At 54.4% G+C, this 24,594-nt stretch overlaps 3 protein-coding genes across 3 annotated transcripts; 1 reads left to right on the forward strand and 2 right to left on the reverse strand.

Moving 5' to 3' along the window:
• Positions 1-1,391: 1,391 nt before the first annotated feature.
• Positions 1,392-11,519, reverse strand: DDA1 (DET1 and DDB1 associated 1). The gene is made up of 5 exons (XM_061421693.1): positions 11,331-11,519; positions 4,096-4,176; positions 3,820-3,871; positions 3,063-3,124; positions 1,392-2,086 (listed from the first exon to the last, which is right to left on the reverse strand). Exons 1-5 carry the CDS (start codon positions 11,331-11,333, stop codon positions 1,976-1,978), a joined length of 309 nt encoding a protein of 102 aa, XP_061277677.1. The 5' UTR covers positions 11,334-11,519; the 3' UTR covers positions 1,392-1,975.
• A 2,685-nt stretch (positions 11,520-14,204) lies between these two features.
• Positions 14,205-15,343, reverse strand: MRPL34 (mitochondrial ribosomal protein L34). The gene is made up of 2 exons (XM_061421694.1): positions 15,089-15,343; positions 14,205-14,879 (listed from the first exon to the last, which is right to left on the reverse strand). Exons 1-2 carry the CDS (start codon positions 15,160-15,162, stop codon positions 14,663-14,665), a joined length of 291 nt encoding a protein of 96 aa, XP_061277678.1. The 5' UTR covers positions 15,163-15,343; the 3' UTR covers positions 14,205-14,662.
• A 1,607-nt stretch (positions 15,344-16,950) lies between these two features.
• ABHD8 (abhydrolase domain containing 8) lies at positions 16,951-24,053 on the forward strand. The gene is made up of 5 exons (XM_061421677.1): positions 16,951-17,169; positions 18,406-19,153; positions 21,332-21,502; positions 21,648-21,864; positions 23,356-24,053. Exons 2-5 carry the CDS (start codon positions 18,414-18,416, stop codon positions 23,524-23,526), a joined length of 1,299 nt encoding a protein of 432 aa, XP_061277661.1. The 5' UTR covers positions 16,951-17,169; positions 18,406-18,413; the 3' UTR covers positions 23,527-24,053.
• Positions 24,054-24,594: the final 541 nt, after the last annotated feature.

The raw sequence follows: 24,594 nt of genomic DNA on the forward strand, positions 1-24,594 counted from the left end.
TCCACATCCAGAGGCTCAGAGTCAGAAAGTCCCTGCCCCAGGGCTGGTGGAGCCAGCGTGAGGCAGGGGCACTTTGGGAGGCCATAGAAAAGACATCAGGGTTCACTAGAGGCAGGAGAGCAGCCTGTGCAAAGGCACGAGGTGTGGGAAGGCAGAGTGTGGTGTTTGCGGGGAGCCGAGTTAAGGAGGGCCCCAAAGGCAGGAGGAGTGGGTGGAGGCCAGCTGAGGGGCCTAAGCTGGGGAGACCATGGAGAGGCCATGGGACCCCACCCACACCATGGACAGCGCAGGCAGGAGATGGCACACAGCCCCCTGGGGCCAGGGAGGTGTGGGTGAGCCTTGGGGAAGGACAGGCTGAAGGACAAGACCTGCCCAGGCCCCGTGGCCTTTGAAGCTGAACTCCTGCCATCTACTCAGTCACCAACAGCTGGTGACACCACGCGCCTCCCCAGGGCCAGGCCAACCCCTGAGACTAGCGATTCCAAGCTGGTCTGAGAGCCTCCAGGGACTTGGCCCTCCCTGGCATGACCATGGTCAAACCTGCCTTTCCTAAGCACCTGCTTTATGACCACTGCTGAAGAACTGAACACTGCTGCAGAGACACCCAGAGCTGGGCCCCACCACTGGGCAGCTGAGCCTAGAACCTTCCACCCAGCAGACCCCTGGTGGCCCAGGACCAAGCAGTCTGACTCAGGCTGCCATCTCCATGGTGATACCCTGGGACAGGCAACCCCTGCAGCCTGCTGTCTCCCTCACTCCACAGCCCGACCCCTCACCACCACTGCAGCGATCAGCTCCAACACTCTGGCTCCCGTTCAAGGGAGGGGGCTAGAAGTGGCATCCCCCTGGCCCTGTGCCCTGGTGCTCAGGGCCTTGAACCTTCTGCCTGGAGCCCGAATGCCCCCTACCTCCCTGGGGTCAGCCCCAAACCCAGCCCAGCTGGTGGCCAGGACTGGCCAAGGAATCTGCTGCCCGAGGGCACTGGGGTTGGGCTTTCCTTGGCGCTCCGCACGCCGCCTTCTGAGCCAGGGCGGGAGGCCAGGCCACCTGTTTCCACGATGGTGGGTGGGCATGTTGCCCTGCTCGCTGATGTCCTGGGCATGGAGCCCACCACAGCTCCATCCTTGGCAGCATGGACCGTTCCTCCGGCGGGGATGGGGGAGGGTGTCCTGGTCCTTGGGGACACTGTGATGCGGGTGAGGCCGAGGGGAGGGTCCAGGCAGGTCTTGACTCTGAGCAAGATGGCCACGCAGGCCCAACAGAGGATCCAGCTGGTTCTGGGGCCCCAGTGTCTGGAGGCCCCTCTTGGCTCCTCTTGGTGACGATGGGATGACTCTCAGGGGCTCTGTCCTCTGGTGCCGAGGCACGCGGAGCAAAGACGCAAGGTCGGGTAGGAAAGATCCTTTTATTGGGGTGGACACGGAGCACGCACTAGTCCATGATAAAATGACTTAAGAGAAAGATCCAGAAGGGCTGACTTCTCCCCCTTACTCGAGCTCAGAGCAAGGTCTGGGCACAGAATAGGTCCCGGTGGAACTCGAGACAAGGCAAAGTCTTTAAGGCCCGGACCGGGAGGTGGGCGCTGGGAGAAGGGCCCCCACCCTTGCCGGCCGGCCGCAGCGGGGTCCCGGCTCTGGACCCTTGTAGACACGCTCCAGTTTTCCAGAGGAGAACTGGGGGGCAAGAGGAGGAAGGGGAGGGGACAGGGGGAGGTGAGTAACAACGTTTTTGTTTTTGTTTTAAAGCGTCTACCAACATCACACTACTGGGTCTGGCGTCCCCTGTAACCATCGCTTGGTGCGTTTTACAGCATAAATAAAAACTCAAGGAAAATAAATACATTGGCTCCTATGAGGTTGGAAGTGGTGTGGAAGGGGTATGGGCGGGCCGGCGAAGGGGTGGGGCGGGGTCGCTTACACAAGGAAGGTGGGCAAGGAGCAGACAAGATGGGAGGCGCCTGAGGGGGGCGTGAGTCTTAAGTGTCCTCGTGCATGTCCGGGCTGTCGGTCCGCGCAACCTTGCGGGGCGGCGCCGAGCTCTCGCCCTCTAGCTCCACTTGCTCCTGGTCTCTCTTCTTGGCGGCATTCTGGGGGGCAGGGGAGCAGAGCGGCCATGAGCTTCCCCATGGGGGAGCGCCTAAAGTCTGAGGCTGCTTCTGCAGCTCCAGGGCTCCAGTGCCTCCCTGAGCTGGGCCTGGGCTGATCCAGGGCCCCTGGCCGGGCAGACCCTTCTGTCCCCTGAACCTGCCCTGCCGAGCCACTGGGGACCCCAGCCTATGACAGGCGCATCATGGAGTCACCACGACGTCTCAGTGAACCCCCACGTGGCCCATTTCTCAGACAGAGATGCCACCCGCTGTGCTGGAGGGTGAAGGGCACTCAAGAGCCGCCTGGGGAGGCCCCCGAATTGCCATAGAAAAGGAAAGTGTGCTGACTTGGGAAAAGTTCCTTCCCTCGCTGGTGGGGAGCAAGGCTTGTGGAGCCCGGGGGCTGGGGTGTTCCGAGCAGTCACTGCATCATGGAGTCCCCGTCAACCTAGCCCAGAGCAGGTCACTGTCCAGTGGTCAGCATTAGAGGAAATAAGACCACCTGACCATGTGGCAAAACTACACAGGCAGATTTTCAAGACAGCAAAAAAAATCCTGTCCGAAAGATGGGCCTTTGTGGGGAAGATGACTTTTCACCTCAGCTACACACCCCAGTGGGGCCTGAATTTCTTAATCACGTGAGCCTTTCATCATTGAATGAAGATTAAGTAACAGCACCCACGTCCACCTGCCACCGGGGCCGTGCTCCCCACACCCTCTGGGGAGCCAGGCCTCTCAGCACAGCTTACCAAGCCCCTGCCTGTCCCCAGGCACCAGAGCCCCATGGCCTCGGCACAGCCCTTCTCTCCTCTAGAGCATTCTTCCCTCTCCTGGATCATCTGGCAAACTCCTACCCAGCCCACGCGGCCCAACCTGAACACTCAGTCCCCTAGTCACCAGCGCTCTTCCCCAACTCAGCCCCCGCTGGGCACTGCGTCCCTCCCCGAGGCCCAGCACCCACCCCCACGCGCTTTACCTTTTTGTCCCATTGCTGATGTAGGTAGCGCAAAAGAATGTTTGTTTTCTCTGTCACGATGACTGAGGAGGAAAGACAAAGCTGTAGGGAGAAGCTGGCCACCCCAGCTGGCACCGCCTTCCCTTACATGGCCTCTGGACTGTCTGGGTGGACTCTCTGGGACTCAAGTCACATGCCCAACCCAGGAGCAGATTCCCAGAAGCCAAAAAGCCCCCAACCTGAGCACTGCCACTAGCAGCAGCCCGAGCCAGCTGCCGCGACGGGGTCCCGGCTTCCCAGGTGGAGTCTGAAGCGAGCTCAGATTCCACCCTCGGGCAGGGAACGAGCCCCGGCCTGCCATCTCCTATTTGCCCAGACAGACCAGGAGCACAGATCCACGTGACCGAGCCCCAGTGACTGCAGAGTGAGCGGAGAAAGGTCCGGGGTTCTTTTTCACAGTTAAAAGAACACACCAGGACCACAACAAATAACCATGAGATCCCCCTGTTCTGCGGGCTCCAAGCCTCTCCCTGCAGGTCCCTCTTCCAGACACTCACTCCCCAGGCTGCCCACCTGGAGGGAGCCAGGTGGGGCCCATCTGACTCAATGGGGTCAGACTGTAGATGCCGGTGGGGAGATCAGGAGGGTCCCAGGGCAAGGCAGGCTTCCGGCTGCTCCCAAGGGCTGGGAGTGGCCCAGCTTCCTACAGTCCCCTCTTGTACCACCCCATGGCCTTTCCCCTCACCAGCCGGGATGGCACAGGACAGCAGCCACTTACTCTGTTCAGACGGGTACTCCCTAGTGGGCAGGTAGACTGAGGGACGTCGGTTCTGCAAGAGGGGTGGGAAGGCATGGGTTAGGAGAGTGGGCGGGTCTTCGGTCTCCACACACCTCAACTTGGCACCCTCACTCCCAGGCAGATTAAAAGACATGCAACGATTTCGAGTGGGGCTGGGCTTGAAGCTTGGTCTCTGTTCCAGACAAGACTCTGACCCTCGGGCTGCACGTCATCCCGACCCTTTCCCTCGAGGCAGCTTATGGCCTACGTACTCACCGAGGCTTTGCACACAGAGTCGGCATGAAATCTACTAAAATTGCTTTTGTTGTAGACAGGCAGTCCTTTCAGAAAATCTGCCTGGAAGACAGGAAGATGGTGAGTGAGAAACCGGGTGGCAGGCTGGGCTGCCCCCAGAGCACCCGGGGCAGGGCGGGCTACCAGACAGCTTCCGCTTCCTTCTTTCTGTCCCATTGGTCACGTTTTCTAGAACTCGCCCTTGGGCTGGCCACCTGATGTGTCTACTCTTAGGAGCAAACAACCCCGGGGTTAGGGCTCGTTCTCCCATGAAAGTGAAAGTGTTAGCTGTTCAGTCGTGGCTGACTCTTTTGCGACCGCATGGACTGTAGCCTGCCAGGCTCCTCTGTCCATGGAATTCTCCAGACAAGAATATTGGAGTGGGTAGCCATTTCCTTCTCTGGGGGACCACCAGCCCAGGGGTTGAACCCAGGTCTCTCGCACTGCAGGCAGATTCTTTACCATCTGAGTTAACTAGGAATGCCCAGTCCTCACACCAGCCCCATCACTGTGCGACCCCATGGACTATACAGTCCACAGAATTCTCCAGGCCAGAATACTGGAGTGGGTAGCCCTTCCCTTCTCCAGGGAATCTTCCCAACTCAGGGATCAAACCCAGGTTTCTCGCATTGCAGGTGGATTCTTTACCATCTGATCTACAAGGGGAGCCCAAGAATACTGGAGTGGGTAGCTTATCCCTTCTCCAGCAGATCTTCCCGACCCAGGAATCGAACCAGGGTCTCCTGCACTGCAGGCGGATTCTTTACCAACTGAGCTATCAGGGAAGTCCAAGAGGTGTGGGGAAATTGAGGCTCAAAAAGGAACAGACACTTATGTCAAGTCAGGAGTGAGCAGCGGGGTGGGGAACTGGTCCCAGGCCATCCAACTGCAGACCTGCCTTCTGTGCTTGTTGGAGATAAAACTCCTGGTCTCATCTCCATTTAGGCATCTCTGATAGAGTCCTGGGATGGAGAGAGACTTGTCTGCCCTAAGACACCCTGTGACAATGCATGGAGCTGGCGGAGCAGGAGCCTGGGCGAAGGGGAAAGGGCAGCTGGGACTCAGAGGCTGCATGCACACAGGACCCAGACAGAGCCCAGGGTCAACCCAGCTTCCAAGTCTTGTGAAAACTCAGAAACCTAAGTTTCAGTCTGTCAGTGCTAGCTTTTTAAACCTGGTTGAACTCTTTTCTTTGTTATGACCAGTGCATTTCTCAAGAAAATGCACTGGTCATAACAAACACCCTCTTCCAACAACACAAGAGAAGACGCTATACGTGGACATCAACAGGTGGTCAACACCGAAATCAGATTGATTATGTTCTTTGCAGCCAAAGATGGAGAAGCTCTATACAGTCAGCAAAAACAAGACCAGGAGCTGACTGTGGCTCAGACCATGAACTTCTTATTGCCAAATTCGACTTAAATTGAAGAAAGTAGGGAAAACCACTAGACCATTCAGGTATGACCTAAATCAAATCCCTTATGATTATACAGTGGAAGTGAGAAATAGATTTAAGGGCCTAGATCTGATAGATAGAGTGCCTGATGAACTATGGATGGAGGTTCGTGACATTGTACAGGAGACAGGGATCAAGACCATCCCCATGGAAAAGAAATGCAAAAAAGCAAAATGGCTGTCTGGGCAGGCCTTACAAATAGCTGTGAAAAGAAGAGAAGCGAAAAGCAAAGGAGCAAAGGAAAGATACAAGCATCTGAATGCAGAGTTTCAAAGAATAGCAAGAAGAGATAAGAAAGCCTTCTTCAGTGATCCATGCAAAGAAATAGAGGAAAACAACAGAATGGGAAAGACTAGAGACCTCTTCAAGAAAATTAGAGATACCAAGGGAACATTTCATGCAAAGGTGGGCTCGATAAAGGACAGAAATGGTATGGACCTAACAGAAGCAGAAGATATTAAGAAGAGGGGGCAAGAATACACAGAAGAACTGTAGAAAAAAGATCTTCACGACCCAGATAATCATGATGGTGTGATCACTGACCTAGAGCCAGACATCCTGGAATGTGAAGTCAAGTGGGCCTTAGAAAGCATCACTATGAACAAAGCTAATGGAAGTGATAGAATTCCAGTTGAGCTATTCCAAATCCTGAAAGATGATGCTGTCAAAGTGCTGCACTCAATATGCCAGCAAATTTGGAAAACTCAGCAGTGGCCACAGGACTGGAAAAGGTCAGTTTTCATTCCAATCCCAAAGAAAGGCAATGCCAAAGAATGCTCAAACTACCGCACAATTGCACTCATCTCACATGCTAGTAAAGTAATGCTCAAAATTCTCCAAGCCAGGCTTCAGCAATATGTGAACCGTGAACTTCCTGATGCTCAAGCTGGTTTTAGAAAAGGCAGAGGAACCAGAGATCAAGTTGCCAACATCCGCTGGATCATGGAAAAAGCAAGAGAGTTCCAGAAAAACATCTATTTCTGCTTTATTGACTATGCCAAAGCCTTTGACTGTGTGGATCACAATAAACTGTGGAGAATTCTGAAAGAGATGGGAATACCAGACCACCTGACCTGCCTCTTGAGAAACCTGTATGCAGGTCAGGAAGCAACAGTCAGAACTGGACATGGAACAATAGACTGGTTCCAAATAGGAAAAGGAGTACATCAAGGCTGTATATTGTCATCCTGTTTATTTAACCTATATGCAGAGTACATCATGAGAAACGCTGGACTGAAAGAAACACAAGCTGGAATCAAGATTGCCGGGAGAAATATCAATAACCTCAGATATGCAGATGACACCACCCTTATGGCAGAAGGTGAAGAGGAACTCAAAAGCCTCTTGATGAAAGTGAAAGAGGAGAGCGAAAAAGTTGGCTTAAAGCTCAACACTCAGAAAACGAAGATCATGGCATCTGGTCTCATCACTTCATGGGAAATAGATGGGGAAACAGTGGAAACAGTGTCAGACTTTATTTTGGGGGGCTCAAAAATCACTGCAGATGGTGACTGCAGCCATGAGATTAAAAGATTCTTACTCCTTGGAAGGAAAGTTATGACCAACTTAGATAGCATATTCAAAAGCAGAGACATTACTTTGCCAACAAAGGTCCGTCTAGTCAAGGCTATGGTTTTTCCTGTGGTCATGTATGGATGTGAGAGTTGGACTGTGAAGAAGGCTGAGCGCCGAAGAATTGATGCTTTTGAACTGTGGTGTTGGAGAAGACTCTTGAGAGTCCCTTGGACTGCAAGGAGATCCAACCAGTCCATTCTGAAGATCAGCCCTGGGATTTCTTTGGAAGGAATGATGCTAAAGCTGAAACTCCAGTACTTTGGCCACCTCATGCGAAGAGTTGACTCATTGGAAAAGACTCTGATGCTGGGAGGGATTGGGGGCAAGAGGAGAAGGGGACGACACAGGATGAGATGGGTGGATGGCATCACCGATTCGATGGACGTGAGTCTGGGTGAACTCCGGGAGTTGGTGATGGACAGGGAGGCCTGGTGTGCTGCAATTCATGGGGCCGCAAAGAGTCGGACACGACTGAGTGACTGATCTGATCTGATCTGAGCTCTTCGTCAAACACTGTGGGGACGACGGTCAGTTCGGGAGCTGCTCCTGGGGTCCCCACATCCAAAGGCTGCTTTGTGAGGGAAGAATGCCTGGGGAGAGGGTGGGCAGAAGCCTAAAGGGAGCAGGTTGGCCACCCCTGCCCCCTCACACCCCACTGCCTGGGGCAGGGGCTCAGGCGCCAGAAGCTTTAGGTCTGCAAGGTGCCAGGGAGCCAGCAACGGCATTCACCCATGGCCCTGACTCGTGGAAAGTCCTTTTTCCCTGGCATGCTGGCACCAGCTGTGTGCTCCGGAAGGGGAAGACCCTGACTCTGGGTGGGGGTCAGGTCTCTGGCCACAAGATGTGAGGAACAAAGGCCAACAGAAGCTGTGTCCGCCTCAGAAAACCGAGGCACAAGAGCCTTGGGGAGAAACGACAGCTGAGAGCCTGGGGCAATGACTGACGTCCAGCAGAGCAGGACAGCAACACTGCCTTCAGGCCTGGAGGGGTACAGAGGGGGAGGACCAGGGCCCCCCCAAGCTGGAGGCACCCCCTCATACAGTCGAGGAAACTGAGGCAGAAAGCTCACATGACACTCGTCAGAGGTCCCCCAGCCCCAAAGGGAAACAAGAAGCTGGCTGAATCCAGGTCTGCCCAGTCTTGGAGGTAAGCTCCTGTTCCCGTGACGCCAGTGCCCCCACTTCTCCGCCTAAAAGCCGAGGCTCAGAGCCTGCAGGCCATGTGAACCTTCCCTCGGGTGTTCCGCTGCCGTGCCTGTCTCCTGCGGGTTGCGCCCTCGGGGAAGCCGCCATTAGGGGATCCCCCATCCCACTCTGGGGCAGGCAGGAACAGGGTTTTTCACCTCGTGGGACCAACCTCTCCCTCTGCTGGGCCTAAGCAAGACGGCAGCGGGATGAGCCTCCTGCTCCCACCAAGGAGGCGGCCCTCATATCTGAGTGACCTACTGCCCCGAAGTCAGCCCAGAGCCCCTCACACGTGCCTTCCCTGTCCCAGGACCCCTGCCTCAGCTCAGTTCCAGACCATGGGATCTGCTTCATCCATCTGGCAGGCTTTTCTCAGGACCCAGCCATGTGGCGGGCCCCACGCCAGGCACGAGGGCACTGCAGGGAGCCACAGCAGTCCCACCCCCGGCCCCTGGGAACAGCCAGTGCATGGGGACACGGGTGTGGATCAAAGAGCGTGTGGTGAAAGCCGAGTGGCCACAAGGACAGGGCACCACGAGGTGCCACGTGAGGCCCATGACAGCAGCGGAGGGGGTGGGGAGGAGGCCCAGACGCAGTGATGCAGGCCTCAGACCTGAAAGGAGAGGACGGGGTCCCCCTCCACAGCCCTGGCGGGGCTTAGCCCATGCCAGCCTGCTGCCACACTCCTCCCCAGCCTCAGCCACCCTCCACCAATGCCCCTCTGTTTTCCATGGGGGAACACCCACCAACCTCTCCAGCCAGCTCAAACCCCGCCTCCCCCTTACCTCTCCCCACACCTTGGGAGCCATGCTCACACCCACCCCAACGAGGCCATCTGTTTACACGCCCAGCTCCTTCATGGACTGTCCCCTCCCTGAGGCAGAGGGCAGGGCTGGCTCAACCCTGGGCCCCTGACAGGGATCACATGCGGCCGGGTGGCAGAGTGGTGAGAGGCTCCGGAGCCCCAGGCTTGCACTGAATGCTGGACGGGCCTCTCCCTGGCTGTGTGACCTGGGGCGGGTGAACTCCCAGTCTGGCTGTTCCTGCTGTGAACCAGGGTTGTTCTGAGCTCCAGTAAGACAACATGGAGAAATAGCTTTATCCAGAGCAGCCCTGAGGTGGTAGCATCAACTGAGCATTATTAGCAGCAGTGCGTCTGTGCTGAATAAATTAATGCAGATGGGATGACCTGTACTTCCTGTTAGCTGAGCAGGAAAATGAAGCCTCAGACACAGGGAGAAATCCTCACCTCAGCAAGACAAATCCCAGCTACAGCTGGGCCCAGAAGCTGTCCACTGCTTCAGCAAACACTCACTGAGTATCGGTGCGCCAGTCCCTGTGCAGGCAGCCTGCCAGTGACCCAACCAAAGCAAGATGAGGAAAAGAAATGGTGTGCAGAAAACAGAGACACGGGGGTCTCCTGCAGTCAGAAAGGGGCCCTCTGGCGGATGATATTCCTGGGAGGATGAGAATTCCAGGCAGAAGGAGTAACAGGCGCAAAGCCCCTGGAGTGGCAGGGACTTGGAATGTGAAGATGTGAAAACAAGCCCACAGTGGCTGGAGCTCATGGGGAGAGGGGTGAAGTGGGTACAGATGAGGCCACAGAGGTAAGCAGGGGGACTTTGGAGGCTGAGCGGGGAGGTGGGTTTCATTGGGGTGACAGCAGGAAGCTCCCGGAATGTTTTGTAAGCGAGATGGTGGTATTATCTGATTGACATATTTAAAAGCGCCCTCTGGTTCTTGGTGCATTACAGACTGCCAGTGGGGCAGGATGGAGGCAAGGAGACCAGGTAGGAGGCTGGCAGGCGTTCAGGCGGGAGGTGGCAGTGCCTGGACCAGGGTGGGGAGCCATGGATAGATTCAGAATTTGTTCTGGTGGCTGAGCCAACAGAACCCTCTTTAGGGACTGAACGCAGGCAATAAGGTTGCAGCGAGCAATCGAAGATAACTCCCAGGCCTGGGGACCTACCTGCTAGGAACCAACTTACCACTTTCCCATACTCTTCCTGACAAGAAGTCATGACATCCTAAGGACTACACCTTTGAGTCCAGGGATAGTGCTATTTGATTTGCCCTGACAAAAGCTTCAACCACCTCTGTCAGCCCTGGGGATGCCAAATAGTGGGGGGAATGGAGGGGACTTCAGCCCAACTCTAAGGCTGGGTCCCACTTCACAGGTGAAAAGACTGAACCCCAGAGAACCACCAGACACAAACCCCAGGATGACTGAGTGGCCCAAGGGGGATTTTAACCTCCCAACTACACGCTGGCATCATCCCCACTTCAAGATGAGGAGACAGCTGGGAGAGAAAGTCACCATCCCCGAGTCACCCAGCTTATCTGCTGAGCGTTTACTGTCCCAAGCCCTTTAAGACGTCAGTTCCCTAAATTATCACAACCCGATGAGGTCTGGACTATTGCTACCCCCATTTAGCAGGGAAAGGGCCTGGTGATTGGAGAGATAAAGTTGCTCCCTCTTCCAGCTGGTCGGGGCCGGAATGTCGGGGGTGGGGTTAGGGCTCTGAGGGACCAGGGCAGTTCGCGATGTCGCACTTCCTTCCGCGACAAAGCCCCGCTTGTCAGTATGTCAAGCCCCCTCCCCGCCTCGAGGCTCAGGCCGGCCTCCCAAACCCTCCCGAACTGAAAAGGCCCAGGCCCGGGGCGCGGAGTACTAGGCCTGAGTTCCGGGGTCTGGGGGACCCCATCCCCATCCACCAGGCGATTTCCGGGGGGACCCGCGACCCGGAAATGAATGAGTTGTCAGGGCCTGGAAGCCTAAAAAAGGTCAGGGGTCGAAGATGGAGCCAGGGTGGGGTAAGCAGGAAGCTCACAGCAGGGTCCGGGGGGATCGAAGGTCACAGGTCAGATGGAGGGGCGGGGCCGGGCCCGAGGGGGCCGGGTAGGGCGGTGAGGGGCCTCAGGGATTACTGGAAATGGGTGGGCCCGCGGCGCCATTTTGTCGAGCGGAGGGGGAATACGGCCCTGCCGGCCACTCTCACCATCTTCTGTTTCCTCCGTCACCGCCTCAGCCACCGCCTCAGCCGCCGCCACCGCCACCACAGCCGCCTTCTTAGCCGCCGCCGCACAGTAACTTCCAGCCACTGCGCAGCCTAAGCTGATGGTGCGACCGCCCTTCCATCATTGGTCTGCCCTCTGGCTCCGCCTCCAAGTTACGCGGCCTTTGCGCCCCCCCATTGGCCAGATCCGGCCATACCACTCGCCCATTGGTCGTCACGCCTCCTCCTTCGTGGTCAAGTTACGTTGAGAGAGCAAAACCCCGCCCGAGACTTGCAAGCTGAGAGCGGTGAAATCGGAAATGGGTGGAGGCCGGGTCCCCAAAGCCCCTTGGGATTTGTAGTCCGCAATACCTGGAGGTCCCGCCGCTCTCTAACATTTGCTACGCTTTTTCATATGGTGGTTCATGGGGTTCTCACAGCAGCCCTGGAAGGATGGGCACCCGCCGTAACACTCCCAGCCTCTTCCCCAGGGTTCCAACCTTTTAGGTTTCAGCATATCTAAACTGGAATGTGAAGTCAAGTGGGCCTTAGAAAGCATCACTATGAACAAAGCTAGTGGAGGTGATAGAATTCCAGTTGAGCTATTCCAAATCCTGAAAGATGATGCTGTGAAAGTGCTGCACTCAATATGCCAGCAAATTTGGAAAACTCAGCAGTGGCCACAGGACTGGAAAAGGTCAGTTTTCATTCCAATCCCAAAGAAAGGCAATGCCAAAGAATGCTCAAACTACCGCACAATTGCACTCATCTCACACGCTAGTAAAGTAATGCTCAAAATTCTCCAAGCCAGGCTTCAGCAATATGAACTGTGAACTTCCTGATGTTCAAGCTGGTTTTAGAAAAGGCAGAGGAACCAGAGATCAAGTTGCCAACATCCGCTGGATCATGGAAAAAGCAAGAGAGTTCCAGAAAAACATCTATTTCTGCTTTATTGACTATGCCAAAGCCTTTGACTGTGTGGATCACAATAAACTGTGGAGAATTCTGAAAGAGATGGGAATACCAGACCACCTGATCTGCCTCTTGAGAAATTTGTATGCAGGTCAGGAAGCAACAGTCAGAACTGGACATGGAACAATAGACCGGTTCCAAATAGGAAAAGGAGGATGTCAAGGCTGTATATTGTCACCCTGCTTATTTAACTTCCATGCAGAGTACATCATGAGAAACACTGGACTGAAAGAAACACAAGCTGGAATCAAGATTGCCGGGAGAAATATCAACAATCTCAGATATGCAGATGACACCACCCTTATGGCAGAAAGTGAAGAGGAACTAAAAAGCCTCTTGATGAAAGTGAAAGTGGAGAGTGAAAAAGTTGGCTTAAAGCTCAACATTCAGAAAACGAAGATCATGGCATCCGGTCCCATCACTTCATGGGAAATAGATGGGGAAACAGTGTCAGACTTTATTTTTGGGGGCTCAAAAATCACTGCAGATGGTGACTGCAGCCATGAAATTAAAAGACACTTACTCCTTGGAAGGAAAGTTACGACCAACCTAGATAGCATATTCAAAAGCAGAGACATTACTTTGCCAACAAAGGTTCGTCTAGTCAAGGCTATGGTTTTTCTTGTGGTCATGTATGGATGTGAGAGTGGACTGTGAAGAAGGCTGAGCACTCAAGAATTGATGCCTTTGAACTGTGGTGTTGGAGAAGACTCTTGAGAGTCCCTTGGACTGCAAGGAGATCCAACCAGTCCATTCTGAAAGAGATCAGCCCTGGGATTTCTTTGGAAGGAATGATGCTAAAGCTGAAACTCCAGTACTTTGGCCACCTCATGTGAAGAGTTGACTCATTGGAAAAGACTCTGATGCTGGGAGGGATTGGGGGCAGGAGGAGAAGGGGACGACAGAGGATGAGATGGCTGGATGGCATCACTGACTCGATGGATGTGAGTCTGGGTGAACTCCGGGAGTTGGTGATGGACAGGGAGGCCTGGTGTGCTGCGATTCATGGGGTCGCAAGGAGTCGGACACGACTGAGTGACTGAACTGAACTGAACTGAAACTTCCCCACTAGTCGTTTGACTATCTTTGAACTGACGGAATAGACTATCTCTGAAACACTTCCCATGGCTCCCCAGTAGCCCAAAGATCCAGTCCCGCCTCCTTGCCCCAAAATTCTGGGACTCTTCGGCCTCCTTCGTCCACCTTTTATCCTGACTCGTCCAATCTCTCCTTTTGGACCACCTTCTCGAAGAAGCCTTGTCTTACTGCCTTCTTCCCAAGGCAAGGTCCAGTGCCTCCTCTGGGCTTCTACAATCCTCACGATCATCCTCCCAGCCCTGACTCCATGGTGAACTGAGTCCAAATTGCCTGGGTATGAAGAAGCCCCACAAACCCCACCCCCAGCCTACAGCCTGGATACAAGGACTTTTTGAGGAAATACTCAGTAAGTTACAGAATATTATTACTCCAACAACACGGAGAAGGAAATGACAACCCACTCCAGTATACTTGCCTGGAAAATCCCATGGACAGAGAAGCCTGGCAGGCTATAGTCCATGGGGTTGCAAAGAGTCTGACTCGACTTAACAACTAAACCACCAACAACAACATAGCAAAGAAGAAATGAGCATCTCATTTTAAGGATGAATCTACTTTATTTTTGGCCACGCCACCCAGCATACAGGATTGAACCTGCCCCCGTGCAGTTGGGAAAGTTAAGAATCTTAACCACTTGGACTACCGGAGAAGTCCCTTTTTACAGGAACCAAAAGAACCTCAGAGGGCTAAGGTCTTGCTCCAGATCACAGTGCCCATACCCAAGGGGCATGTGGAGAGTTCAAACCCCTTCCACCGCTCACAAGCCTTCCTAGAACTTGTGGGAATTATGACATTTTATAAGACAAGTGAAAATTTGAACATTTATTAGACTTTTAACAACATAAAGGAATTGTGGACTTTTTTAAGCTGAGAAAAGTTTTGTTAATATGTGTTAATGGAACCTTATTTTGGAGAGGTGCATTCTGAAATATTTAGATCTGCCTCACAGGAGAGGGCAGGACGAATTGTGAATACAGCTATGTACGGGGTTACAAAAGTGTTCGCTGTACCATCTGTGGACTATTGCTCCAAAGTCTTCCTAATTCAAGAGCGTAAAAAGGCACTCTGGCAAGGTCTGACTTCCCATTCCCTCTTCGAGAAACCTAGAGAAGGATTCATGTCCGTCCCAGTAGTCCCTGCTCCCCAGTTCAGTTCAGTCGCTTAGTCGTGTCCGACTCTTTGCTCCCCAACTCTCCACAAAAACAGCCGCAGACTAAGCGAGGGAAATGCTTTAATGGGGAGATCCAGCCGCCACGTCGCACTCCTCAATGGCTCAATGATTTTCGACCCTTGTGCATGCGGCGAAGAATGACCTGGACGCCGTTTGGCGTGCTCAAGCGCCGGATCCAACCATGCTTATTCTTGCGTTTGATGTTGCTTGGCTGATACTCGTTCCCGCGCGTCCTGCCCCTGGTCTGTTGAATGACGGGGAGTCTCCGGGTGTCGGGGAGCCCCAGCCAGGCCCGGGAACCCTGGAGCCACCTGCGGGAGCAGAGAGACGGAGAGAAAGGTCAGAGGGGGCGCTGTGTGACTTCCGCGTGGAGCTCAAAGCCGGGAGGGAGCCTGAAAGGAAAAGGTACTCGAGGAGTTCGCAGGGCACTGGAAGGTCATGCGACTGGTAAATACCTGGAGGCAGCCCTCGACGCCGCTCTTACTCCCAGATTTGAGAAGCTGTCCCCATGAAGACTCACCTGCCACCCAGCAGCCCCGCTGACCTACTGACGGGGCCCAACAGGCAACCGACCGATCCGACCGAGAAAGCCATGTTCAGCCGCAGCACGCCGTCAGTTTCCAGCTATTCCGCAGCCTATAGGCTCCGCAGCTGCGGAACGAGGGCTTCTGGGAAATGTAGTTTCTTCTACAGCGGAGCCCACATTTCCCTGGGCATTGTTGTAGTTCTACGTAGACGCAACGCACCTCTGGCGTGAGCGTCCTTGCCCTCAGGAGAGTGTAGTTCTTCTTCTGGACCAGCAGGCGGCAGGCGAACGGCGCCTTCTCCGCATGCGCTTGCCTACAAAACATTATTTCCCTGGGTCTGCTGGGAGTTGTAGTTTCTTCTCTGGTAGACCTGCAGAGGGTGCCCGGGGGCGACGGTGGCGCAGCTGGTGGCAGCCTCAGGAAACGGCTGGTTCAATCTCCCACCCCCAGAGGGAGCAAGGCAGATGGCGCACAGCTGGCTGGCAGCTTTCCTTTCGCCTCAGCCAAGTCTCCGCCCCTTGGCGGGGAGCCCAGGAGGTCTGAGATGGAGTTGGCTGGATGTCCTTGGGGTGGTCATTCAGTTTCTCAATCTGCAGAACTCAAGGATTGCAGGCTTGCCCTTGGTGGTGTCCCCGTTCAGTCTCTATTTTTCTAATACTCGTACCTGAGCTCTTTCCCTTCTTACGTACCCTCTATGGCGCCTTATTGCCCCAGGGAAAATATTTGACAGGCATTTGAAGCCTGCCTTCGACATACACACACACCCTCACTCCTTTGCTTGGTGCTCTCCTGTTCATCTTTTAAAAATCCTCTTCAGATACTCTCCTTTCCCCGACTCCAGTCCCTCCCTCTGGTCCAACCCGCCCCCGCCCCGCAGCATCACCCACCTTGGGGAGGGGGCGGGGAATTTTTTTTCTGCATGAATAAAACTGTAGTCTCCCAGGAGCACCCTGAGTGGGCAAGAGTGGGTGGCTGGACCTAATCCAGCTCCGGCAGCAAATTCCAGGGGATAGGAGTGGGCAAGGGATGGTTAACCCCTTGTCATCTGAAGCCCATCCTACCTCCACCATCATTTAGCAAACCACTACAATACGACAGCAGTACAATAATAATGTCAATAACATATGGAGCACTTTCCTCGCTAAGAGTTTTAACACATGCGGGAGAGGGAATTAATTTCATAAAGAAATAAATGGAGTCTCAGGGAAGGGACTTGCCCAAGGTCATATATCAGCAAACGGCAGAAGCTGAATTTGAATTGTGGGCTCTCTGGCTCCAGCTGGGACCAGAGTCACCAGTTAAATTGACTAACAGTTAAAATGGCCTATCTGTGAAACTAATTCCTAATAGCTCCAAGATACCTGTTTAATGGTTTAAAGAACAACTATTTGCAGGACTTGGAGTCACACAGCCGTAGTCCCAAGTCCCATCTCTGCTCCTCCAGCTTACTTTGTGACCTTGTGCCCTTTATGAGCCTGTTTCCTCGCCTTTTGCAATTTCCTTTGCAAATGGCAAAGATCTGCGATATTGTAGAAAGAAAAGGTGAGCTTAGAGAAAGGGGCATTGGGGCGACGTGTAGAGGAGACAGGCCAGTACGGAGGCTGAGGCTAGCCGAGGAAATCCTCTTTGCAGCGAGGAGGGCTCCGGTTGCTACCTCCCAGGGGCCCGGAAGTCCTCAGTTTCCGACCCCTTCTCGGCTTTGGACCAGGCCCAATCTCTCCTTCCACCTCCGTAAACCCCTGAGCTGGGCGGGGCCGTTGCCCCAAGAGCCCGCCCTAATCCCGGAGCTTCCGAGTCTGATTGGCAGTCTAACTAGGCCAGGTCACTACGCAGCTGCGATTGGCCGAGACGCCAGTCAGTCGGCTCACGGTCCCGCCCGGGGAGACACTTAAAGGGCCGGCTTGCTCGGAGGTAGCGGGATGTCCCCGTGCTGACCGCCCCGGGCCCGTGCCAGCCCGCTTAGACGTGCCCGGGCAGACCCCGCGCCACCATGTAAACGGCGCCTGCAGGCGGACGCTGGCTTCTCTGCCCGGGACCCCTCTGCCCTGCCCCGGGTCCCAGGGCCCTCGATGAGGTGAGCAGGGAGAGGACCGTGGGAAAGGGACATTGAGGCCCCTAGATCTTTCACTTTGGAGGGGGTGTCCACAAAGCCCGCCCTCGGGCTCTTAGAAAGCCGCGGTGCCCCAGTGGCCTCGATCCCGCCACAGGGCTGACGGGCACCCAGGAGATGAGGGCCTGGCTCTGTGGAAGGGGGCTGGCATGGCGCATTTGCGCCCCCCTTCGCAATTCCGGGTTGGAACCCCGCCAGAGGCGGGGGGTGCGGCCTGTTCCCCCTCCACTAGCAAGTATGGGCTACCGCAGGCTGGAATTTCGGCGTTCATTATCCCCGCGGAGCCCAGGATGGGGACGGGGAAGGGTTGGTCCCATCATCAGGGCCTAAACAATGGGGGTGCGCTGCACGGGTATCCCCCTCGAGTTATGTAACTGCCTGCAGTTGCCATGGCCACGGCGGGGCGGGGGGTGGCCCAGGGAGCGGGAATGGAGGCCTGGAGGCCCCCAGCCAGGGCTCCATCCTCACCTCCACCACTGGAGGCTGTGTATCACATTCCCTAGAATCCAGGGTACTGACCAGTGGGGACATAGCAGCTTCTTTCCAGAGTGTCTGGGCCTCAGCTTGTTGGTCTGTGAAACAGACCCATTGCACCCATGATCTTAGGGAGCTGGGTAAGGCCTTCTGGAGCTCAGTCCTGAAACTCCTCTCCCAGGGACTTAACTTTAAGAAACCACGTTTAGAGGTCTGGGATGGGGGCTCATTGTTGGGATCTGCATATTTTTAAGGTATCTTTGGAGCCTTCAAGTTATGCTGGTTTAGTGAAAGTGAGTTAACAAAAGAGTGCATGAGTGAATGAATGGACAAATGAATGAACGGATTTAGGAAGGCATAAGTTATAAACCTGAGCTGGAGGGTCCTCAGGGATGGGTCACATTTGCCACAATGTCCCTTTCTCCAGGAAGCCCCCCAACCCCCAATTCTACCACCTTCCCCATGGATGCCTCTTGTTGTCAGCCATAGCCACAGCCTTCTCTTTGAGGTAGACTAGGCTGACCCACGGGGCTGGCTGACCATCACACAGGCACTGAACAGACAAAACATCTCAGTCCGTGCCTGGTTCTGACCACCCCTAAACTGGGGCCTAGACAGGGCCTCCCAGTGCAGCTCACCCACCCCAGGTATAGAGAGTGGGTAGTGTGGGCATGAAGGGCTTCCTATTCAGACAGCCTCTGACCTGGCTGTCACCCCCACTCACAGGACACACCATGCTGACCGGCGTGACCGATGGGATCTTTTGCTGCCTGCTGGGCGCGCCACCCAATGCAGTAGGGCCACTGGAGAGCGTGGAGTCCAGCGATGGCTACACATTTGTGGAGGTCAAACCTGGCCGTGTGCTGCGGGTAAAGCATGCGGGACCCGCTCCGGCCCCGACCCCACCTCCGCCACTGTCGGACGCCGCCCAGGGGGACCAGTCCGGCTTGGTCCGCTGCCAGCGCAGAATCACCGTGTACCGCAATGGGCGGTTACTGGTGGAGAACCTGGGCCGGGCACCACGAGCTGACCTCCTGCACGGGCAGAATGGCTCCGGGGAGCCACCAGCCGCCCTTGAGGTAGAGCTGGCGGACCCAGCGGGCAGCGATGGCCGCTCGGTCCCAGGCAGTGCTGGGAGCGGCAGTGGTGGCCGGCGGCGGCGAGCCCGACGCCCCAAGCGGACCATCCACATTGACTGTGAGAAGCGCATCACCAGCTGTAAGGGCGCCCAGGCTGACGTGGTGCTCTTTTTCATCCACGGTGTCGGCGGTTCCCTGGCCATCTGGAAGGAACAGCTGGACTTCTTTGTGCGTCTGGGCTACGAGGTGGTGGCGCCTGACCTGGCCGGCCACGGGGCCAGCTCAGCGCCCCAAGTGGCCGCCGCCTACACCTTCTATGCACTGGCGGAGGACATGCGTGCAATCTTCAAGCGCTATGCCAAGAAGCGCAACGTGCTCATTGGGCATTCCTATGGGTGAGCCAATGCTGCGGTGGGGATGAGGGTGAGGGGTGGGGACTGGCAGGAACCACACCCACTCGCAAAATATTGATTTCCCTTTTTGAAAAATCCCACTAACATCTACAACACATGGACTCCTGCCACAAATACTGTTGTTTCAAGTTGTTTTAAAGCAGTGTCTCCATCCCTGAACTAGCACGATGGTCTAGTGATGACTGTGGCAATCAAAAATGCCTGTAGATAGTGCCAAGGTCCTCTGCTGGGCAGAATCACCCCTAGCTGAAAACCACTGTCTTCTATTAAATTCAAGAATTGCTCTGGAGACCCAAAGGGCTCTAAGCAAAGACTAATTGGAATCTCATAACTTTTGTTTACAAGGGTACAGTTTACTTTAATTCACTCTCCCTTAAGGGCTTCCCAGGTGGCATTAGTGGTAAAGAACCCTGGCTGCCAATGCAGGAGAGACTCAGGTTCAATCCCTGGCTTGGGAAGATCCCCTGGATGAGGGCATGGCAACCCACTCCAGTATTCTTGCCTGGAGAATCCTCCCAGACAGAGTAGCCTGGAGGGCTACAGTCCATAGAGGTGCAAAGAATCGAATCGGACATGACTGAAATGACTTAATATGCATGTACTCTCCCTTAAAGGGGTGATAGATAATACCACCTGGGCATTTAGATGAGAGCCCACACCATGGAAGGCTCTGGGTCTTGGTGTCTGATCACTGCCAAGTGGTACCATTCTGTCCTTCACCTAGGATGAAAGGCAGGGTCTGATCAGCCAGCCAGGTTGAGAGCCATTGTTTTCGCGGTTGTAGTGCATGCAATTAGACAAGAAAAAGAAATGTTACATAAAAGAAAGGAAGGCCAGTAGCATAGCTCCTATTTGTTCATATGAAAACATACCCCAAAGCAGATGCTTACAATAATGACTCCTCCATTAAATGCGCACCCATGTGTGGAAACCCCTGTGACCCCATAACAATCCTATGAGGTCAGCACAGTTTCTGTGTCACAGATGTGGAGATGATATGTCAGAGGGGTTAAGGAGTTTGCCCGAGGACACACAGTGAGTCACTGGCACAGTCAAGTCCATTTTGACTTCTGCTTGTATCCTGTTCCTCTTTTTAGCAGGAGTCGGCGAACTTTTTCTCAAAGGGCCAAAGAGTAAATACTTTAGGTTTGCAGGCCTTATGGTTGGTCTTTGTTGAAACTTCACAAGCCTACCACTCTAGAAGGAGGAAAGCAGACATAATTGTAAACAAATTTACAATTGTTTGGGTGTGGCTTTGTTCCAGTAAATCTTTATTTATAAGCTATTGTACACATTTACAGAATTTTAAAGTGAAGTTTAACAACAGAAACAAGCAGCTAGCCCTCAGGCCGTCATTTGCCTAAACCCTGCTTTCAGGGTAATGAGAGGTACCTGCACCCTTCCACCTTGCATAAAGCAGGCAGATGAGACAAACCCAGAGGCCAATAAGAGAAGATCCTTAAAGGGAAGGTGAAGTGAAAATGAAAGTTGTTCAACTGTGTCCGACACTTAGTGACCCCATGGACTATATAGTCCATGGAATTCTCCAGGCCAGAATACTGGAGTGGGTAGCCTTTCCCTTCTCCAGGGGATCTTCCCAACTCAGGGATCGAACCCAGGTCTCCCGCATTGCAGGAGGATTCTTTACCAGCTGAGCCACAAGGGAAGCCCAAGAGTACTGGAGTGGGTAGCCTATCCTTCTCCAGCAGATCTTTCCAACCCAGGAATTAAACCGGGGTCTCCTGCATTGCAGGCAGATTTAAAGGGAAGGGATACACTGGAAACAGTGACATTCTCTGAGAAGCCAAAGGTTTTGTTTAATCAAATAGCTTTCCCAACACTTGACAATAAGTAATTCTCACCTCTTTGGGGGTTATGATGACTTTGAGGATCTGATAAAAGTTCTGTATTTGGATCCTTTCTCCAAAAGAAAAAAAAATCCACCTTCAACACACACACACACACACAGTCGCACAATTTCAGGGCATTTGGGTTGCCCCTCCCTTCCCTCACCCCCATTTGGTGCTCATGCACCCCACGGGAAGAATCTTGGCCATCAAGGACCTGCCTCTGGGTGAGGGGAGGGCATTCACCCTCTCGCTGCTTGTATCCTGCTGACCGCTGCCTTTCGACCCTCCCCCCCATCTGCCTGTGGGGCAGCGTCTCCTTCTGCACGTTCCTGGCGCATGAGTACCCAGACCTGGTGCACAAGGTGATCATGATCAACGGTGGCGGGCCCACGGCCCTGGAGCCCAGCCTCTGCTCTGTCTTCAACATGCCCACGTGCGTCCTGCACTGTTTGTCGCCCTGCCTGGCCTGGAGCTTCCTCAAGTGAGTGACCCGGCCCTGCCCCAACATCTCCCCAAGCTGGATGGGAGGGGAGGCTACATGGCTGGGGCTGGCATGCGGAGCACCGCTGGTGGCTGAGATGGCCTGAGGGCTCCAGCGGTGCTCCCCACCCACCCCCCACCCCCAGGGCTGGCTTTGCCCGCCAAGGGGCCAAAGAAAAGCAGCTGCTGAAGGAGGGCAACGCGTTCAACGTGTCTTCCTTTGTGCTTCGGGCCATGATGAGCGGCCAGTACTGGCCCGAGGGCGACGAGGTCTACCACGCTGAGCTCACCGTGCCGGTTTTGCTTGTCCATGGCATGCACGACAAGTTTGTGCCAGTGGAGGAAGACCAGCGCATGGCTGAGGTATGGCACCCCAGTCACCACACCCCTCAAATCCCCCCTGCACAGCGCAGGGGGACTCTGCTCTGTGCTCCAGCCCCAGGGCCATCAGAGCTTAGATTGAGGGTCAAAGGTGGAGTCCAGAAAGTGGGGCTGCCTGGGACAGGAGTTTGGATTATGTGCTGTCCCCTCTGCCTGCTAAAAGGCACCCTTCACCAGACCTCCCTGGCGGTCCAGTGGTTAGCACTTCACACTTCCACTGCAGGGGGCATGGGTTCGATCCTTCGTTGGGGAACTAGAATCCCACATGCCATGTGGTGTGGCCCAAAAGAAAAAAAAGGCACTCTTCACAGCTGGGATTTGTGATGGGCAACATAATCCTGCAAGAGAGTGAGTGGGAGTCTTTAGATCAGATTCCCCAGAAAGGGTCTTAGGATCCTTAGTGCTTAGAATAGCTCTGTACCATCGGTTCTTAACCAGGGAAGATTCTGCCCCACAGGGGACACTTGAAAATGTCTGCAGACATGTCATGACCGTGGGCAAGGGAGGTGCTTCTGGAACCTGGTGGGTGGAGGCCAGGGATGCTCTTCAGTTACCTATAGGGAGCAAGACAGCCCCACTGCAGAAAATGACCCAATGCCAAGTGTCTATCCTGTGGAGATTGAGAAACCTGACCTTAGCATGAGAGACTGTCCGTCTGTCACTCTCAGTGAGTTCCCACTGAGATGACTTTGCTCCCTAGAGATATTTGGCAATGTCTGGTTTTATTTTAATTTTATTATTATTTTATTTTTGACCATGCCATGCAACTTGTGGGATATTAGTTCCCCAACCAGGGATTGAACCTGAGCCCTCAGTAGTGAGAATGCAGAGTCCTACCCACTGGACCACCAGGGAATTCCCTGGAGAGATTTTTGTCACACTGTGGTGGGGGAGTGGGATGCTACAGCTGGCATCTAGTGGATTGAAGCTAGGGATGCTGTTCAACATCCTATAGTCCCCATCTCAGAGAATGATCCCGCCCCAAATGCCATGAGTGCCCAAGTTGAAAAATCCTGCTCTGGACATATTGTAGGCACTTAAGAAAGGCAAAATGAATGAATACTGAATTAGGCCCCAGCAGGGTGACAGGCCAAGCTTCATAGGCGGCGCTTGTGGTAAAGAACTTGCCTGCCAGGAGACTTAGACACCAGTTCGATCCCTGGGTCAGGAAGATCCCCTGGAGGACGGTATGGCAACCTGTTCCAGTATTCTTGCTTGGAGAATCCCATGAACAGAGGAGCCTGGTGGGCTATAGCCCATAGAGTAGCAGAGAGTCAGATAGGACTGAAGCGACTTAAAACGCATGGAGGGTGACAGGCCATCCTCTAGCTCCCCCTTATATGGAAAAGAAGGAATATAGGGTAGACTGCAAAAAGGACTTCCTGATGCTGCAGGCCATACATAGATAGGGGTTGAGCGGCCCTGAGCTCCCGGGTCCTGGCTCTAGCCACTCTGAGCCCGCCTCCTCTGCAGATCCTGCTCCTGGCCTTCCTGAAGCTCATCGATGAAGGCAGTCACATGGTGATGCTGGAGTGTCCGGAGACCGTCAACACGCTGCTCCACGAATTCCTGCTCTGGGAGCCCGAGCCCTCGCCCAAGGCCCTGCCCGAGCCCCTGCCTGCGCCCCCAGAGGAAAAGAAGTAGCCACTGAGCTGGCCGGGTATCTCTTAGTGAGCCGAAGAACGGGAGGAAGAGTCCTGAACCGGCTTGGGTCCTGCAGCACGGACCAGGTGGGCGGGCCATTCGCTCCAGTGGGCGGGGTCAGGTCAGGGAGACGCCCCCTGGCCGGCTGGGCCGGACGATGCGGCATTCGTGGGAGCCAAGTGGACACACTTGGATTCTGCTAGTCCTGTGGGGCCCATCGGTGTTTCGGGGCCGCAGCAGTGACCCCCGCGGAGGGTGACCTTGTACAGAAGCCCCCTCCCCCACAATGCCAGGGCCGAGGCAGGCCGCCACCCCGCTGTCTTCCGTGTCCGCCGTGCTTGATCCTAGGACCCACGAGCCCCACGGGGACTCTCGGGACCCCCGCCACAATGCCCGAGACCCCTGATCCCCCATTCCTTGGCGCTGGGAGCTATTGTTGCCCAAGTAGGGAGGGCTTGGGAGGGGGCTGGAGCCACCGAACCTGCACATCTCTTATTGTAACTCAATAAAAAGAAGTGACAATCTGAGCCTCCAGACTTGTGTTGGGTGACCACAGCATAGGGCCACCCTGAGCCTCAGTTTCCCCAAGTGTAGACTGAATTGACTCAAGTACCTCCCCTTCAGGGCTGACCCACAAAGACTTGAGGGTGTAGGTGGTCCAGGCTTGCTTTCCGAGTTCACCTCCCTTCTCAAAACACAGGGCCTGCTTGGGCAGCATTCCCGGAGCAGAAGACAGTCCCTGGAGAGGAGGAGAACCAACTGAGGTTGATGCTAAAGTTGAGATAAGGCTCAGTGGCCATTGCATCTGAATAGTGTAGCCATAATGGAGTGTCAGCTGTATGCAAAGCCCTATACTGAGTGCCTGATACCCATGGATTCATTGAATCCTCTTTACCTCACACCATACAGCAAGTTAGTACCTCTTTACTGTCCCATTTCATCTTATAACTTGGTTTTGGGTTCCTTTTGTCACAAAGACGATTTTTATTTTGAATCTATTTTTTGAATCCAGATTTCTCTGGATTTCTCTGCTCCATGGCCATCTATATTTTATTCTTAAAAAAAAAA

Source organism: Bos javanicus, chromosome 7 (assembly GCF_032452875.1).
Source record: "Bos javanicus breed banteng chromosome 7, ARS-OSU_banteng_1.0, whole genome shotgun sequence".
NCBI classification, from domain to species: domain Eukaryota; kingdom Metazoa; phylum Chordata; class Mammalia; order Artiodactyla; family Bovidae; genus Bos; species Bos javanicus.

Excerpts from the sequence above, each read along its gene's own strand:
- ABHD8 (XM_061421677.1), top strand. The coding sequence starts at position 18,414 with ATGCTGACCGGCGTGACCGATGGGATCTTTTGCTGCCTGCTGGGCGCG. Across the intron at positions 21,503-21,647 it reads CTGGCCTGGAGCTTCCTCAA|GGCTGGCTTTGCCCGCCAAG; the intron begins GTGAGTGACCCG and ends CCCCACCCCCAG. Across the intron at positions 21,865-23,355 it reads AAGACCAGCGCATGGCTGAG|ATCCTGCTCCTGGCCTTCCT; the intron begins GTATGGCACCCC and ends CCTCCTCTGCAG.
- DDA1 (XM_061421693.1), bottom strand. Across the intron at positions 3,872-4,095 it reads ACTCTGTGTGCAAAGCCTCG|AACCGACGTCCCTCAGTCTA; the intron begins GTGAGTACGTAG and ends CCCCTCTTGCAG. Across the intron at positions 2,087-3,062 it reads ATCAGCAATGGGACAAAAAG|AATGCCGCCAAGAAGAGAGA; the intron begins GTAAAGCGCGTG and ends CCTGCCCCCCAG.
- MRPL34 (XM_061421694.1), bottom strand. The coding sequence starts at position 15,162 with ATGGCTTTCTCGGTCGGATCGGTCGGTTGCCTGTTGGGCCCCGTCAGT. Across the intron at positions 14,880-15,088 it reads GCGGGGCTGCTGGGTGGCAG|GTGGCTCCAGGGTTCCCGGG; the intron begins GTGAGTCTTCAT and ends CTGCTCCCGCAG.